This window comes from Pygocentrus nattereri, chromosome 6 (assembly GCF_015220715.1).
Source record: "Pygocentrus nattereri isolate fPygNat1 chromosome 6, fPygNat1.pri, whole genome shotgun sequence".
NCBI classification, from domain to species: domain Eukaryota; kingdom Metazoa; phylum Chordata; class Actinopteri; order Characiformes; family Serrasalmidae; genus Pygocentrus; species Pygocentrus nattereri.
This window is the reverse complement of record NC_051216.1, coordinates 9,370,018-9,387,727: the sequence shown is the minus strand read 5'-3', so window position 1 is coordinate 9,387,727 and position 17,710 is coordinate 9,370,018. Positions and strand designations below refer to the sequence as shown.

At 41.8% G+C, this 17,710-nt stretch overlaps 1 protein-coding gene across 10 annotated transcripts in view; it reads left to right on the top strand.

The window, feature by feature from the left end:
• The window catches only part of LOC108433059 (transcriptional regulatory protein AlgP-like), a 41,357-nt gene that overhangs the window by 1,859 nt on the left and 21,788 nt on the right, over nucleotides 1-17,710 (top strand). For 2 of the 10 annotated variants that reach the window (XM_037539057.1, XM_037539055.1), the window contains exons 2-13: nucleotides 1,916-2,056; nucleotides 2,510-2,563; nucleotides 2,972-3,016; nucleotides 6,080-6,124; nucleotides 7,189-7,221; nucleotides 7,674-7,718; nucleotides 8,527-8,559; nucleotides 8,988-9,023; nucleotides 9,830-9,862; nucleotides 10,291-10,326; nucleotides 14,115-14,147; nucleotides 14,576-14,620. In XM_037539057.1, coding sequence (XP_037394954.1) covers nucleotides 2,983-3,016; nucleotides 6,080-6,124; nucleotides 7,189-7,221; nucleotides 7,674-7,718; nucleotides 8,527-8,559; nucleotides 8,988-9,023; nucleotides 9,830-9,862; nucleotides 10,291-10,326; nucleotides 14,115-14,147; nucleotides 14,576-14,620 — 373 coding nt within the window. In that variant the 5' untranslated portion in view covers nucleotides 1,916-2,056; nucleotides 2,510-2,563; nucleotides 2,972-2,982. Of the gene's footprint in view, nucleotides 1-1,915; nucleotides 2,057-2,509; nucleotides 2,668-2,971; nucleotides 3,017-6,079; nucleotides 6,125-7,188; nucleotides 7,222-7,673; nucleotides 7,719-8,526; nucleotides 8,560-8,987; nucleotides 9,024-9,829; nucleotides 9,863-10,290; nucleotides 10,327-14,114; nucleotides 14,148-14,575; nucleotides 14,621-17,710 lie in introns of all 10 variants that reach the window. The other 8 variants (XM_037539056.1, XM_037539060.1, XM_037539058.1 and 5 more) reach the window with 8 other exon arrangements.

The window sequence follows — 17,710 nt, the reverse complement described above, 5'->3', positions numbered from 1 at the left end:
TTGCAAAGCATGTAGAAGACTGTAATTTTTATCATAGGTACTCTTCATCTGTGAGTGTTGGAATCTAAAACAAAAATCCAGAAAAATACATTGTATGATTTTTAAATAATTAATTTCCATTTTATTGTGTGAAATAAGTATTTGATACACCAGAAAAAGAAACTTAATATTTGGTACAGAAACCTTTGTTTGCAATTACAGAGATGAGACGTTTCCTGCAGTTCTTGACAAGGTTTACACACACTGCAGCAGGGATTTTGGCCCACTCCTCCATACAGATCTCCTCCAGAGCCTTCAGGTTTCGTGGCTGTCGCTGGGCCACACGGACTTTAAGCTCCCTCCAAAGATTTTCTATTGGATTCAGGTCTGGAGACTGGCTAGGCCACTCCAGGACCTTAAGATGTTTCCTACGGAGCCATTCTTTAGTTGCCCTGGCTGTGTGTTTTGGGTCGTTATCATGCTGGAAGACCCAGCCACGACCCATCTTCAGTGCTCTTACTGAGGGAAGGAGGTTGTTGGCCAAAATCTCACGATACATGGCCCCATCCATCCTTCCCACAATACGGTGCAGTCGTCCTGTCCCCTTTGCAGAAAAGCATCCCCAAAGAATGATGTTTCCACCGCCATGCTTCACGGTTGGGATGGTGTTCTTGGGGTTGTACTCATCATTCTTCTTCCTCCAAACATGACGAGTGGAGTTTAAACCAAAAAGTTCTATTTTAGTCTCATCAGACCACATGACCTTCTCCCATTCCTCCTCTGGATCATTCAGATGGTCATTTGCAAACTTCAGACGGGCTTTGACATGCGTTGGCTTGAGGAAGGGCACCTTGCGTGCACTGCAGGATTTTAATCTTTGACGGCGTAGAGTGTTACTGATTGTTTTCTTTGAGACTGTGGTCCCAGCTCTATTCAGGTCATTGACCAGGTCCTGCTGTGTAGTTCTGGGCTCATTCCTCACCTTCCTCAAGATCATTGATGCTCCACGAGGTGAGATCTTGCATGGCGCCCCAGACCGAGGGAGATTTTCTGTTATTTTGCATTTCTTCCATTTTCTAATAATTGCACCAACAGTTGTTGCCTTCTCACCAAGCTGCTTGCCTATTGTCCTGTAGCCCATCCCAGCCTTATGCAGGTCTACAATTTTATCCCTGATGTCCTTACACAGCTCTCTGGTCTTGGGCATTGTGGAGATGTTGGAGTCTGACTGATTGAGTGTGTGGACAGGTGTCTTTTATACAGGTAACGAGTTCAAACAGGTGCAGTTAATACAGGTAATGAGTGGAGAACAGGAGGGCTTCTTAAAGAAGAAGTAACATGTCTGTGAGAGCCAAAATTCTTACTGGTTGATAGATGATCAAATACTTATTTCACACAATAAAATGGAAATTAATTATTTAAAAATCATACAATGTATTTTTCTGGATTTTTGTTTTAGATTCCATCACTCACAGTTGAAGAGTACCTATGATTAAAAATTACAGTCTTCTACATGCTTTGCAAGTGGGAAAACCTGAAAAATCAGCAGTGTATCAAATACTTGTTCTCCCCACTGTATACTTACCTTTTAACCTGCAAACCAAAGAAAATCCACAGCCACACTAAATAAGCAAATAATTAATTAGAAAGAATTGACAATATTGACCTAAACTTAGTTAAATTCAGTTAATTCACATTAACACAAATAAACCCATAATTAATATAACCTCAGCCATTAACTAAACTTGAACTAATACATCCTAAATAAAGAACTATGAGGATTATAACCGTAATGTAAAATTTTATATATAAAAATGTAACTTTTTTTCTGATAACCAAAGATCTGTGCCAACTGGGTATTCTTGTTGTCTGTCAATTTTTTTTGTTTACTAAACACCAACGTACTCTTTTTATGTGTGTGTCTCTGCTCATTTAGAGTTGCACCACTCCCAACGGCCCTAGAACTGGTCCATTAGCATAACCATTTGTGATAGCCCTTGCACACAAGTGTTACACCAGGGTTCGCTGTTGAAGTGAAGACCCTCCGGAGTCTTCACCGCGCGCGGAGGGGGAAGAGGTGAGCTACCTTCGCCCCCCGATTCATAGACACTGCTAAACGCTCATAACGGTAATAAAACGAGCGCCTGCTCGGCTTCACTGCGGATCTTACTACTCGGCTGTGTTTAGACCTGTATAGACAGGGTTCTTTAGCAAAGCCTATGGTCCTGTTCAGAACTGGTCCTATAGAACCTTCTGTGTGCTTAAATGGTTCTTTAGGATGAATGGAGAACATGGTTCTATGTAGAACCTTTTTGAAGATGGTTCTTTAAAGCACTAAAAGGGTTTTTTTTCTCCTGTTACAAGCTTGGCATTAGAAGCAGAACCATTTATAAAGAGTGTAGCAAATCCTCTCTAATAGCTCTTTGGTGTTGTTACTACTACTACTACTACTACTACTACTACTACTACTACTACTACACTACTACTACTACTACTGTGAGTGTGCTTAAAACGTGTGCTTGTGCAACAGGTATATCGCCGCTGTGGAAACAAAACCTGGGAGAAATCACACTCCAGTACTGATGTAAGTCAGTGGAAGCACCGAACATGACCTAAAGCGCATCAGGCGTTTCCACACGACGCTGTACACAGTGGCTCATCAGATCTCCCTAAAAATCACTTCATGGGGTAACGAGTACATGGACTAGTTTCATTCCTCCTAAACAAATACATTGTAGTACTTTGTATTCAATGTAGTTTTTATCCAAGGTCAAAATAAACAAACAAACAAATAAATGCATAAAAAAGGAGATACAAGGTTTCCTTCCAATAACAGCGGTATATTGTCTCTCATGTTTGTGTCAGAATGTGATGTTACTTTTAATTTTAATTTATTTGTTAATTTTAAACCATGGCAGATCTAAACTGTACCTTTTTATGAAGCTTGTCTGATATCAGTGTGCTCATCTTTAATATTTTTTTTTTCATGCAGTCAAAGCCAAAATGGCAGGAAGGAAACAGACACCGGGTAAAAAAGGTGAGAAAAACAAGATAAGATAAGGCTTTATTGTCATTCGCATCACATGTGGTACATGGGGTGGAACGAAATAGTGTACTCAAGTTTCCAGGTAAGTCCCAAGAACAAAAGTAACAATAAACAATAAATAGAAGGTGCAAATAACAGCAGCATGAAACACAGCAGAATGAGTCTGAGGTAGAAAGTGTACATCTTAATACTGGTAATAAATAGAGTGACATGTGTAGGGGTGATACAGTGGAGGCACTGATTCAGTACAGTGGACGTGAAGTGCCACTGCAGTGATGTCTAACTGGAATTTAAGAGTCTTACAGCTTCAGGGAAGAAGCTGTTTCTCAGTCTGGTTGTTTTACTCTTAATGCTCCACAACCTCCTACCTGAGGGGATCGGGACAAAAAGTGTGTGTGCTGGATGGGTGGGGTCCTTCATGATGCCAATGGCCCTTTTCCTGCATCTGGAGGTGTAAAGGTCCATGGTGGTGGGAAGGCTGACTCCAACAGTCCTCTGTGCTGCCTTCACCACCCTCTGCAGAGTTTTTTTTTCTGCCACAGAGCAGCTTCCGTGCCACACAGTGAAGCTGGAGCACAGAACGCTCTCCACCACACATCTGTAAAAGGAGGTGAGGACTGAGTCCAGCACGCCTCAGCCTTCTGAGGAAGTAGAGGTGCTGATGTGCCTTCCTGATCAGGCTGTGGAAGTGTTATTACTCCAGGTAAGATTGTTACTTGCGTTGTGTATGCCCAAGTACCTATAGCTGGAGACCACTTCCACTGCAGATCCTCCGATGTGTAGGGGGAGGGGAGGGAAGGTGTTGCCCCTTCTGAAATCCACAATCATCTCCTTTGTCTTCTTCACGTTGATGCAGAGATTGTTCTCTATACACTAACTCTCCAGGTGTTCCACCTCCTGCCTATAGCCAGACTCATCACTATCTGTGATGCATTCAACCACTCCCGTGTCGTCTACAAACTTTACAATATGACAGCCTGGATGGATGGCTGAGCAGTCATATGTGAACAGTGTAAACAGGAGGAGGCTCAGCACACAGCCCTGAGGGTAGCCAGTGCTGAGGATGATGGTGGAGGAGATGTTGTGGATCCTCACAGACTGCGGCCTGTTAGTGAGGAAGTCCAGGACCCAATTACAGAGAGAGGTGCTCAGTCCAAGTGTATGGAGTTTGTAAGCCAGGGTCTGGGGAATCATGGCGTTAAAGGCTGATGTGAAATCTACAAAGAGCATATGGACGTAAGAATCCTTACTCTCCAGGTGGGTGAGGGCAGTGTGGACCACAGAGGAGATGGCATCCTCTGTGGATCGGTTTTTCCGTTACGCGTACTGGTGTGGATCCCCAGTGACGTCAATGTTGGCTTTGATGTGGGTCACAACCAGTCTTTCAAAGCGCTTTGTGACTATCGGGGTGAGGGCTACTGGCCGATAGTCATTCAGTCCTGTCAAAGTGGAGCTCTTAGGGACGGGGATGACGGTGGCGGTCTTCATGCAGGTGGGGACAACTGCCTGGATTAAAGAGGAGTTGATGTCTGTCAGCACCTGGGAGAGTTGGTCTGCACAGCATGTTATAGCTTTGCGGGGATTAATCTTCTTAAGGATCCTCCACACCCCTGTTGGGGGGCTCTTCTCCAGGTGGTGGAGTGAGTCTGGTGCTGGGGGGTGTGGTTGGGTCCTCAAAGCGGGCATAGAACTTAGTGAGAGCATCGGGCAATGAGGGGTCCCTAGTGCATTGTGCATCTCTGGTGTTGTAGTCTGTGATGCACTTAATGCCCTTCCACATGCTCCGTGGATCCTAGGAAGATAAATGACCCTGGATCTTCTGAGCGTATGCAGCTTTGGCCCTCTTTACGCCTGCCGTCAGCTCACGTCTAGCTCTCCTGAGTTTCTGTGATTCGCCAGACCTGAAGACAGCATCCCTGACTTGCAGCAGAGATTGGACCTCTGCATTTAGCCAGGGTTTCTGGTTCAGGTAGCACGTCAGTTCTGGTGGTACTGACCTCCTCAACACACTTGCTGATGTATCTGAGGACAGCAGATGTGTATTCCTCTAGATTCAGCTCCCCATCATGCACAGCAGCATCCCTGAACAACTGCCAGTCTTTGCACTCGAAGCAGTCCTGCAGCACAGGGTCACCATCACTGGGCCGCACAGTAATGGTCTTCTGTGTGCGTCTGGAGCATCTCCGTGGGGGATGATAGGCAAGGACTAGCATGACTGAAATGTGATCGGAGAGGCCAAGGTGGGGGCGGGGCACTGCTCTGTATGTGTCTCGTATGTTTGTATACACATACACATGTTCCAGTGTGTTATTTCCCCTTGTTGGTATGGTGACGTCCGGCAATGTGAAATGGCTAGAAGGTCTCAAGAAACAGCACATGATGCCTCGTTTTAAAGAGATCAAAAATACAGATGTGAAACAACGTCATTGAAATCTGCCAGTCTGGAAAGGGTTGCAAAGGATTGGTAAGGCTCTGGGACTCCAGCGAACCACAGTGAGAGCCATTATGCACAAATGGAGAAAGCTTGGAACAGTGGTAAACCTTCACAGGAGTGATTGACTCACCATAATTTCGCCAAGAGTGCACTGATGACTCAACCAGGAGATTGTAAAAGAACCTAGATGAACAATTAAAGAACTGCAGGCCTCACTTTGCTCAGTTAAGGTCAATGTACATCACTGCACAATAAGAGACACTGGGCTGGGCCAACTGTACAAGTTAAGAGAAGAAGTCAGAACAAAATTCTGCGCACACCATCGCGCATCTACAATCAACTCCGCAAGGATGGCATAACCAGTTGTTTTACAAACAAGTTGATATCTTGTGAGTTAGTTTGGTCCCAGACTTCTCTTGAATGGATGTGTTAAATTCCATCATTTAGACTTGATTTAACGGTTTAGCCAAACCAGATACTGGATGATAACTACAATTAATACTGGGCTTTGTAAATTTCTCTTTGTATTTTAAGTTCATATGAAACATCTATACTGTAGTTCTTTTGTGCCAGCATGTACATCTTTAATGCTTGCTTTCTTTATTTCTTTGTTTATACAGTCAAAGCCAAACCATCAGCAAAGAAGGCAGCAAAGCCTAAAGCGGGTGAGAAGACTATTTCAGAGAAATCTGAACTTAATTTATTGTCTATTTTATTCCAAGAGAGCTGTTTCTGAAACCCAGTCTCAGTTTATTCCCCTGCATAGTTTGCATAGTCCTGTTGGAGCTGGATTAGTTTTATTCTATAGCAAGGTTTCAGATATCCATACAACTGTTTACTGTATCTGTTAAGAAATAATAAACTTTGTATTGACTGAATTGACCCAATTTTAAAGTGTTCTCAAAGAATTAGCAATGAAAGAAAATAATTATCCCATTACATCAGGAGTCGCACACCAAAATAAATGAAGTTGTTGGTTCTTACAGTAGGGTATATCCCACACTGCTCTACTAGTTTAGTTAAGGGAACTTTTTGATGATTTCATATATTCAAATAGACTCAGGAGACAAGTTTCGATAGGCTCCTGGCTTCATTAGTTTGCATATTCAATGTGTGTTCCCTCCTCTCACCATCTAAGTGTTGCCAACCCCAGTCCTGGAGGTCTACCTTTCTGAATAGGCTGGAAGTACAAACTGCCACACCTACTAAAACTAATTAACTAATAAAATTTATAATATGTTGGATCAGATGCATTAGTGTTAATATCACCACTGTCATGACCAAATCTCCCATCTCCAAAATAGTAGATTGTTATCCTAAGTAATATTGGACCATTTCTATTGGTCATTTTGAAAGCCACTTGGCATGTTCAAATTCTGTAAAAACTAAAAACACAAAAATGTAGATACAAGCTTTTGCTCCAACAGGCATGGCGTATATCAGCGTACCTGCCATGCTGTATCTGCTTTATTGGGCTGTCTGTTCTGATTCCTGCAGTCCAGGTGTTCTGATACTGATTCTTGGATTAGCTCTGGTAAAAGCACTCGGCACATGCAGGTCTGTATTTGAACAGATCACAGTGTGTTTACAGTGTTTCTAAGTTCAAGTTTAAGAATTGCTGAAACGCTGACTTCTGCAGGGGTTTGTGAAAGTTGACATAATAGATCTGTGCTGTAATTCTTTCATGTCAGCTCACTCGTCTATAATGCTTCATTTCTTTTTCATCCAGTCAAAGCCAAGCCGGCATCAAAGCCTAAAGCAGGTGAGGAGACTCTTCTTTCAGAGAAATCTGAACTTCATTTATTGTCCATTTTATACCAAGAGAACTGTTTCTGAAACACAGTCTCAGTTTACTCCCCTGCATAGTTTGTTTTAAAGTGCTCTAGAAAGTGGAACTTTCATCAAGAACCTGATTATGTGTCTAAGTAGATAATGGATTAAAAAACTTTGGTAAACTTTCTTTTGGTAAACTTTGGCATAAGACAGTGATTTTACACCAGTTCTGTATCTACTGAAACTCGGATTGTGGTGTTTAGACGGACATCTTGAATAATTGTATAGTTTACTGTTTTATTCCTTTAAAGTGTTTGATTTAGCTCATTAAGCATCTGATAATTAGCTGATGAGCTGATTCAGATGTGATCTTTGGTAGAACAGTGAAATATGAAATGCAGCAGTACTCATCTTTAATGCTTGCTTTCTTTGTTCATACAGCAAAAGCCAGACCACCAGCAAAAAAGGCAACAAAGGCGAAAGCAGGTCAGAAGACTTTACTTTCTTTCAGGAAAATTTGAGTACAATAGATATATTACTTAGTTGTTCCTCTGTACAGAGGGAATATTCTTTTGCTTAATTTTCCCCTTCTTGATTTAGCTCGTTTAAAGTCCTGTTGGAGCTGGATTTGTTTTATTCTATAGCAAGATTTATGATATCCATACAACTGCTTCTTGAATCTGTTAAGAAATAATCAAGTTTCTATTGATTGAATTGACCCATTTTTCAAATGTACTCTTACTGAAAAAATTTGCAATGAAAGAAAATAATTCTCAAACGTTAAATCAGCTAAAGTCAATCAAATCAAATGAAAGAATAAATGGTGTTTTTCCAAGTCTCTACCTGACCAAACCTCCCATCTCCAAAATAGTAGATTGTTTCCCCAAGTAATATTGGACCATTTCTATTTGTCATTTTGAAAGCCAGTTGGCATTTTCAAATTCTGTAAAAACTAAAAGCAGAAATGTAGATACAAGCTTTTGCTCCAACAGGCATGGCGTATATCAGCGTACCTGCCATGCTGTATCTGCTTTATTGGGCTGTCTGTTCTGATTCCTGCAGTCCAGGTGTTCTGATACTGATTCTTGGATTAGCTCTGGTAAAAGCATTCAGCACATGCAGGTCTGTATTTGAACAGATCACAGTGTGTTTACAGTGTTTCTAAGTTCAAGTTTAAGAATTGCTGAAACGCTGACTTCTGCAGGGGTTTGTGAAAGTTGACATAATAGATCTGTGCTGTAATTCTTTCATGTCAGCTCACTCGTCTATAATGCTTCATTTCTTTTTCATCCAGTCAAAGCCAAGCCGGCATCAAAGCCTAAAGCAGGTGAGGAGACTCTTCTTTCAGAGAAATCTGAACTTCATTTATTGTCCATTTTATACCAAGAGAACTGTTTCTGAAACACAGTCTCAGTTTACTCCCCTGCATAGTTTGTTTTAAAGTGCTCTAGAAAGTGGAACTTTCATCAAGAACCGGATTATGTGTCTAAGTAGATAATGGATTAAAAAACTTTGGTAAACTTTCTTTTGGTAAACTTTGGCATAAGACAGTGATTTTACACCAGTTCTGTATCTACTGAAGCTCGGATTGTGGTGTTTTAGATGGACATCTTGAATAATTATATAGTTTACTGTTTTATTCCTCTAAAGTGTTTGATTTAGCTCATTAAGCATCTGATGCTTAGCTGATGAGCTGAGTCAGATGTGATCTTTGGTAGAACAGTGAAATATGAAATTCATACTTTGTTCATACAGCGAAAGCCAGACCACCAGCAACAAAGGCGAAAGCAGGTCAGAAGACTTTACTTTATTACAGGAAATTTTGAGTACAATAGATATATTACTTTAGTTGTTCCTCTGTACAGAGAGAATATTCTTTTGCTCGGTTTTCCCTTCTTTATTTAGCTCATTTAAAGTCCTGTTGGAGCTGGATTAGTTTTATTCTAAAGCAAGATTTATGATATCCATACAACTGCTTCTGGAATCTTAAGAAATAATCAAGTTTCTATTGATTGAATTGACCCATTTTTCAAATGTTCTCTTTCTCAAAGAATTAGCAATGAAAGAAAATAATTCTCAAACGTTAAATCAGCTAAAGTCAATCAAATCAAATGAAAGAATAAATGGTGTTTTTCCAAGTCTCTACCTGACCAAACCTCCCATCTCCAAAATAGTAGATTGTTTCCCCAAGTAATATTGGACCATTTCTATTTGTCATTTTGAAAGCCAGTTGGCATTTTCAAATTCTGTAAAAACTAAAAGCAGAAATGTAGATACAAGCTTTTGCTCCAACAGGCATGGCGTATATCAGCGTACCTGCCATGCTGTATCTGCTTTATTGGGCTGTCTGTTCTGATTCCTGCAGTCCAGGTGTTCTGATACTGATTCTTGGATTAGCTCTGGTAAAAGCATTCAGCACATGCAGGTCTGTATTTGAACAGATCACAGTGTGTTTACAGTGTTTCTAAGTTCAAGTTTAAGAATTGCTGAAACGCTGACTTCTGCAGGGGTTTGTGAAAGTTGACATAATAGATCTGTGCTGTAATTCTTTCATGTCAGCTCACTCGTCTATAATGCTTCATTTCTTTTTCATCCAGTCAAAGCCAAGCCGGCATCAAAGCCTAAAGCAGGTGAGGAGACTCTTCTTTCAGAGAAATCTGAACTTCATTTATTGTCCATTTTATACCAAGAGAACTGTTTCTGAAACACAGTCTCAGTTTACTCCCCTGCATAGTTTGTTTTAAAGTGCTCTAGAAAGTGGAACTTTCATCAAGAACCGGATTATGTGTCTAAGTAGATAATGGATTAAAAAACTTTGGTAAACTTTCTTTTGGTAAACTTTGGCATAAGACAGTGATTTTACACCAGTTCTGTATCTACTGAAGCTCGGATTGTGGTGTTTTAGATGGACATCTTGAATAATTATATAGTTTACTGTTTTATTCCTCTAAAGTGTTTGATTTAGCTCATTAAGCATCTGATGCTTAGCTGATGAGCTGAGTCAGATGTGATCTTTGGTAGAACAGTGAAATATGAAATTCATACTTTGTTCATACAGCGAAAGCCAGACCACCAGCAACAAAGGCGAAAGCAGGTCAGAAGACTTTACTTTATTACAGGAAATTTTGAGTACAATAGATATATTACTTTAGTTGTTCCTCTGTACAGAGAGAATATTCTTTTGCTCGGTTTTCCCTTCTTTATTTAGCTCATTTAAAGTCCTGTTGGAGCTGGATTAGTTTTATTCTAAAGCAAGATTTATGATATCCATACAACTGCTTCTGGAATCTTAAGAAATAATCAAGTTTCTATTGATTGAATTGACCCATTTTTCAAATGTTCTCTTTCTCAAAGAATTAGCAATGAAAGAAAATAATTCTCAAACGTTAAATAAGCTAAAGTCAATCAAATCAAATGAAAGAGGAAACTACCTCTCTACCTGGCCAAACCTCCCATCTCCAAAATGGTAGGTTGTTATCCTAAGTAATATTGGACCATTTCTATTGGTCATTTTGAAAGCCAGTTGGGATTTTCAAATTCTGTAAAAATTATAAAACAATGACAGTGAGACCTGTAGGGGTGTGATTGGGAGGAATGGCCTCTCTGATCTGAACCTGAGTGGTGTTCAGTTTTTGGACTTCTGTGCAAACCACAGTTTGTCCATCATGAACACCATGTTTGAACACAAGGATGTCCATAAGGGCATATGACACCAGGACACCCTAGGCCGCAGTTCAATGATTGACTTTGTAGTCGTGTCATCAGACTTCCGGCCATGTGTTTGACACTTGGGTAAAGAGAGGAGCTGAGCTGTCAACTGATCACCACCTGGTGGTGAGTTGGATCAGGTGGAGGGGGAAGATGCCGGTCAGACCAGGCAAACCCAAATGTATAGTGAAAGTTTGCTGGGAACGTCTGGCAGAAGAACCTGTCAGATTAATCTTCAACTCACACCTCCGTCAGAACTTTGACCATATATCGGGGGAGGTGAGGGACATTGACTCAGAATGGGCCATGTTCCGCTCCTCCGTTGTTGAAGCGGGTGACTGTAGCTGTGGCCGCAAGGTAGTTGGTGCCTGTCAGGGCGGTAATCCTCGAACCCTGTGGTGGACACCCCAGGTGAGAGATGCCGTCAAGCTGAAGAAGGAGTCCTACCGTGCATGGTTGGCCTGTGGGACACCAGAGGCAGCTATCGACAGGCCAAGTGATCTGCGGCTTCAGTCGTCGCCAAGGAGTTTGGTGAGGCCTTGGAAAGTGACAAAGTTGGCTCCAAAAAGATTCTGGCAAACAGTCAGGCGACTCACAAGGGGAAAGCAGTGTGCCACTAGCACTGTATATAGCGGAGATGGTGTGCTGTTGACTTCGACTGAAGATGTCATTGGGCGGTCGGTGGAAGGAATACTTCGAGGACCTTCTCAATCCCACCGACACGTTTTCCAGTGAGGAGGCAGAGTCTGAGGACACGGGAATAGGCTTGTCCATTACTGAGGCCGAAGTCGCTAAGGTAGTTAAAAAGCTCCTTGGTGGCAAGGCTCCAGGGGTGGATGAGATCCATCCGGAGTTCCTCAAAGCTCTGGATGTTGTGGGGCTGTCTTGGCTGACACGCCTTTTCAACATTGCGTGGTCATCGGGGGTGGTGCTGCTGGATTGGCAGACTGGGCTGGTAGTGCCTCTTTTTAAAAAAGGGGACCGGAGGGTGTGTTCCAACTACAGGGGAATCACACTCCTTAGCCTCCCTGGTAAGGTCTATGCAGGGGTACTGGAGAAGAGAGTCTGGCTTATAGTCAAACCTCAGTTTCAGGAGGAGCAGTTCAGGTTCCACCCTGGTCATGGAACACTGGACCCACTCTTCACCCTCTCCAGGATTCTGGAGGATTCATGGGAGTTTGCCCAACCAGTCCACATGTGCTTTGTGGATTTGGAGAAGGCATTCAACTGTGTTCCCTGGGGTATTTTGTGGGAGGTGCTTCGGGAGTACAGGATACATGGCTCTTTGCTATGAGCCATTCAGGCCCTGTACAAACAAAGCAGGAGTTTGGTTCGCATGGCCAGCAGTAAGTCAGACTCGTTCCCAGTGAGAGTTGGACTCCGTCAGGGCTGCCCTTTGTCACCGATTCTATTCATAATTTTTATGGATAGAATTTCTATGCACAGTCAGTGGATGGATGGTGTCCGGTTTGGTGACCTCAAGGTCGCATCGCTGCTGTTTGCAGATGATGTGGTCCTACTGGGGACATCAGGCCGTGAACTTCAGCTTTTGCTGGATCGGTTTGCAGCCGAGTGTGAAGCGGCTGGGATGAGAATCAGTACCTCCAAATCCGATGCCATGGTTCTCAGGCGGAAAAGGGTGGAGAGCCCTCTCTGGGTCGGGGATAAGCTCTTGCCTCAAGTGGAGGAGTTTAAGTATCTCGGGGTCTTGTTCATGAGTGATGGTAAAAGGAAGCGGAAGATTGACAGGCAGATTAGTGCTGGGTCAGCAGTGATGCGAGCTCTTTACTGGTCTGTCGTGGTAAAGAAAGAGCAGAGCCATAAGGCAAGGCTCTCGATTTACCGGTCGATCTACATTCCCGCCCTCACCTATGGTCATTAGCTTTGGACAATGACCAAAAGAATGAGATCGCGAATAGAAGCAGCCGAAATGAGTTTCCTCCGCAGGGTGTCTGGACTCTCCCTTAGAGATAGGGTGAGAAGTTCGGTCATCCGGGAGAGACTTGGAGTAGAGCCGCTGCTTCTCCACGCTTAGAGGAGCCAGCTGAGGTGGTTCGGGCATCTGGTTAGGATGCCTCCTGGACGCCTCCCTGGGGAGGTGTCACAGGCAAGTCCACCTGGGAGGAGACCCCGGGGAAGACCCAGGACATGCTGGCATGACAATATTGCCCAGCCTGGGAGTGCCTCGGAATCCCCCCCGGGGAGCTAGTGGAAGTGACTAGGGAAAGGGAGGTCTGGGCCTCATTGTTTAGGATGCTGCCCCTGCAACCCGAACCCTGGAGAAGCGGAAGATAATGGATGGATGGATAAAAACTAAAAACACCGAAATGTAGATACAAGCTTTTGCTCCAACAGGCATAGTGTAAAAAAAAAAAAGTGATAAAAATGATAATTAAAAAAATAAAAAAAATCTGTGATTTGTTATTCTCTTATTCTCTGTTAATCTCTCCTGACAAAAGTATAAAGAAAATATTTTCAATGTTGACCAACTTATTTAAAATAATTTTAGAATCTAATGTCTGCAACACACTCAAAAAAAGTTGAGACAGAAGCTTGTTTACAACCCTGTTACATTGTTAATTTTTTGGGACACTAGAGTTGGGAATCTCTAATCTATTTGATTACGATTCAGAGTGCTGCGATGCGATTATAAAATGATTATTGGTGCATCTCTATGCATATTTTTTCTATACAGGATTCCTTTTTTCTCACTGTGTGAGGACTTGGTACTTTTAAAACAAAGTATTTGTAATGATCCATAATGCATTTACTTCCAATATCTTTTATTAATAAAAACAAATGGAAGTGATGTGACAAGTGAACTGGAAGGCTCTCATTCACTGCTCTTGTTTGGAGCACATGAGACATATCAGTGTACCTGCCATGCTGTGTCTGCTTTATTGGGCTGTCTGTTCTGATTCCTGCCGTCCAGGTGTTCTGATACTGATTCTTGGATTAGCTCTGGTAAAAGCACTCGGCACGTGCAGGTCTGTATTTGAACAGATCACAGTGTGTTTACAGTGTTTCTAAGTTCAAGTTTAAGAATTGCTGAAACGCTGACTTCTGCAGGGGTTTGTGAAAGTTGACATAATTGAAGTTTATGTGACAGATCTGTGCTGTAATTCTTTCATGTCAGCTTACTCGTCTATAATGCTTCATTTCTTTTTCATCCAGTCAAAGCCAAGCCGGCATCAAAGCCTAAAGCAGGTGAGGAGACTCTTCTTTTCAGAGAAATCTGAACTTCATTTATTGTCCATTTTATACCAAGAGAACTGTTTCTGAAACACAGTCTCAGTTTACTCCCCTGCATAGTTTGTTTTAAAGTGCTCTAGAAAGTGGAACTTTCATCAAGAACCTGATTATGTGTCTAAGTAGATAATGGATTAAAAAACTTTGGTAAACTTTCTTTTGGTAAACTTTGGCATAAGACAGTGATTTTACACCAGTTCTGTATCTACTGAAACTCGGATTGTGGTGTTTAGACGGACATCTTGAATAATTGTATAGTTTACTGTTTTATTCCTTTAAAGTGTTTGATTTAGCTCATTAAGCATCTGATGCTTAGCTGATGAGCTGAGTCAGATGTGATCTTTGGTAGAACAGTGAAATATGAAATTCATACTTTGTTCATACAGCGAAAGCCAGACCACCAGCAACAAAGGCAACAAAGGCGAAAGCAGGTCAGAAGACTTTACTTTATTACAGGAAATTTTGAGTACAATAGATATATTACTTTAGTTGTTCCTCTGTACAGAGGAAATATTCTTTTGCTTGGTTTTCCCTTCTTGATTTAGCTCATTTAAAGTCCCTTTGGAGCTGGATTAGTTTAACCTGGGGATTTGCTTTAATTTCAGTAAATAACAATGAGGCCAGTATGATTCTGAAAAGTAGTTGTAAAAGTACAAGTATTCTGTAGATTTACACGTAATTATTCTTTAGTGAATTACCCTCCATAATTCTTCAAACTCAGAGCTCCCTCAGTGATTGTAGTGTTTATTGTTTGAATTTGTATCCCACTTTGGGATCTCTCTGTTGGGAACCAGAAGGGTTGCTGCTCAAACACCAGGGAAAACTGCAAAAGAAAACCTCTGCAGGTCTCTGGGTCTCCAGCATATCTCTCTGGGTTGGCTACCGGAGCATCACAGCGGACAGAGTTTTGGTCAGCAGGGGGGGCAAAACTGGAGTGGAAGCAGCACTAGCACTGGCAGGCTGAGCCCCCTCAGTCTGTGCCCTGACCAGTATGGTCAGCTGCTGCATCATGTTGTGCAACAGCTGCTCATGCCTGCCAATAACTGCACCCTGGTTTTGCAGGGCGGACTTTATGGGATCCAGTTCTGCTGGTTATACCTTTCTGTTATGGGCAGACCCAAGTGCAGAACTGAAACCCTTTGCAAAAAGGTTAAGGAGATATGTGGGGACAACAGAGTCTGTGCCTGCAGAGTCTGTGCCACAAAACTAGGGTTTCCCTGAGCTGGGGTTGTCCGTGACATTACCGCTGCGCCACCAGGGCACACAGGCGTGGGAACGAATGACAAACAAAGTAGACGCCATGACCAGCATGCTCAAACAAAGCCTTAGTTGAAAAAGGGCGAAAGTGAAGAAACAATCAGAAAACAGGACACCTCCTCTGTGATTTTGAGAGGAAGGTCCACCTTAGGTTGTGCAGGTTTGCTGTTCAATGTGCAAACACTTTAGCAGGGTGTGGAGCCTTCTTTTGAGCTCTTAGTAGTGTTTGGTGCAGATTCCCTCTTTTGTCTTTCCAGCTCTCTTCTTATCCTTTCTTTATCTTTTCTTCTCTTTCTTTCTTCTGTTTCCCTTTTCTTTTCACTGATACCGTACTGGTCACCCCTCTACAAAGGTGTGACAAACATTGCCGTGTGCCGCCGCCTTAAATAGGAAACTCCCAGGTGTATCAGGTTAGCCTGATTAGTCCGTGGTGCCTTGCTGATGTCGCCCTCTGCTGGCAGCAGGCGGTGCAGGCTGGATGCCTTGCTGCCGATGTCCTCTGCTGGCAGCAGGCAGTGCAGGCTGGGCACCTTGCTGCCGACGCCCTCTGCTGGTAGCAGGGGGTGCAGGCTGAACCCTTACACATTACAGTCATTACAGTAGCAGGTTATAATATACTGCACAGTGTGTATTAACAGGAGAGGTGATATAGCGATGAGGTTCAACGCAGTTCAGACAGCAGAGGATCAGTACCCTCTCTGCAGTAAGGAGACTCGCTGTAGAGCTGTGGGTAAGAAAAATATAACATGGCACAATGGATTTTCATGGCTTATGATTTAATGCGGTGTGTGATACGTTGAATAAAAACCATTGTATATGTAGTTTCTGATACATTTTTTTAAACATGGCCCTACAGTGTAAAAAGTGCCTCGTCAGATCAACCTAAAAAAATGGTGGTAACAAGCAATCGATCTAGTTTTATCTCGAAAAATGATCTTTTGTTCAAAGTATTTATTGAAAATAAAACTAAATTACCTGTTATCACACAAAGTAATTTTTTAGGTTGATCAGACGAACCATTTTTTTCAATATACTGTGACTTTTCTGGGTGTTTTTGTGTATTGTATGCTATATTTTTGCCATATTGACTGAATTATTAAACAAAGGCAAAGCAAGGTCAGACGAGACTTTCTTTCTAAAATAAAAAAAAAATCGATAGGTCAAATAGACTTTGTCATTCTTGAGTATAACTTAAAAAATAACTTATAAATTGGAACAAATTGTAGTTCTTCACACTATGTGGAAACCCATTCAAGCTGTGGCATCATTTATAACATAAGTGTTAAGTGTTAAAACATAATCATGCAAGCTTCCTCACACAGCTCACTATATCATATAAACCTAAAAATAAGTCTGAGCAGAAACAATGTTTTGATGTGCATTTTGACTCCAACCAGTTAGAGCAACATTTAAAAATTTAAACATTTATTCCATTCCTTTTACATTGAATACTAAGCTATTTTCAAATGTTTTAGAGGATTAAGTATAGAACTTCATATCTATATGTGCAGTTATTAATTTAAAATGCTAAATTAATCATTGCCACTCTGGAGGAATATGAGTAATCATTTCTTTTTCCTTTTTCTTTTTGCATTTTATGCATCAGATTTAATGTGAACATTCCACTACAGTAAAAATCGCATTTGTTTAGACATTAATAATTAATAATAATTAGCTATTTGCGCATCAGTGAACCCAGTAGTTCCATATAGTTTTGTCAAATGTGCAGCTAACTCTGTTAGCTAACTAACCTTCTGCCTGACTAGCAAGCTACAGCTGGCTAATGAAATTTGTAGCCTAGGTTGATTTAAGCAATTTCCCAGTGATGCCTGATACACCACCAACACTGTGATTGAAATGTATTGATCATAACACGAAAGGTGTCATTAATACTTAAAAGATATTAATACTTAAAAGCCAGACCACACAGTGCAAGCCCCACATGATTAAACGTGGCTCATAGCAACTATATGAAAAAAATTCCTGAGTAATATTCAAATAATATGACAGATTATTATGCATTGGGAAAGATTTTACACTTGGATTTACTATGATTTCACGGATGCATTCAGACTTTCCTCACTATATCATGGTTCCTCTGAAGCAGCAAGCCCCTCTCTGTTCTTCCTTTTCCTCCTCTAAAGTTTGCATGTTGATGTTAATTTCCATTGGAAGGCCCAACTGGCTACAGATCAAGATGCACTAGATGCAATGGAGTGTCCTATTTGTCCCACCTTGCCCTATCGTGCTCCTCAGTATGTGCT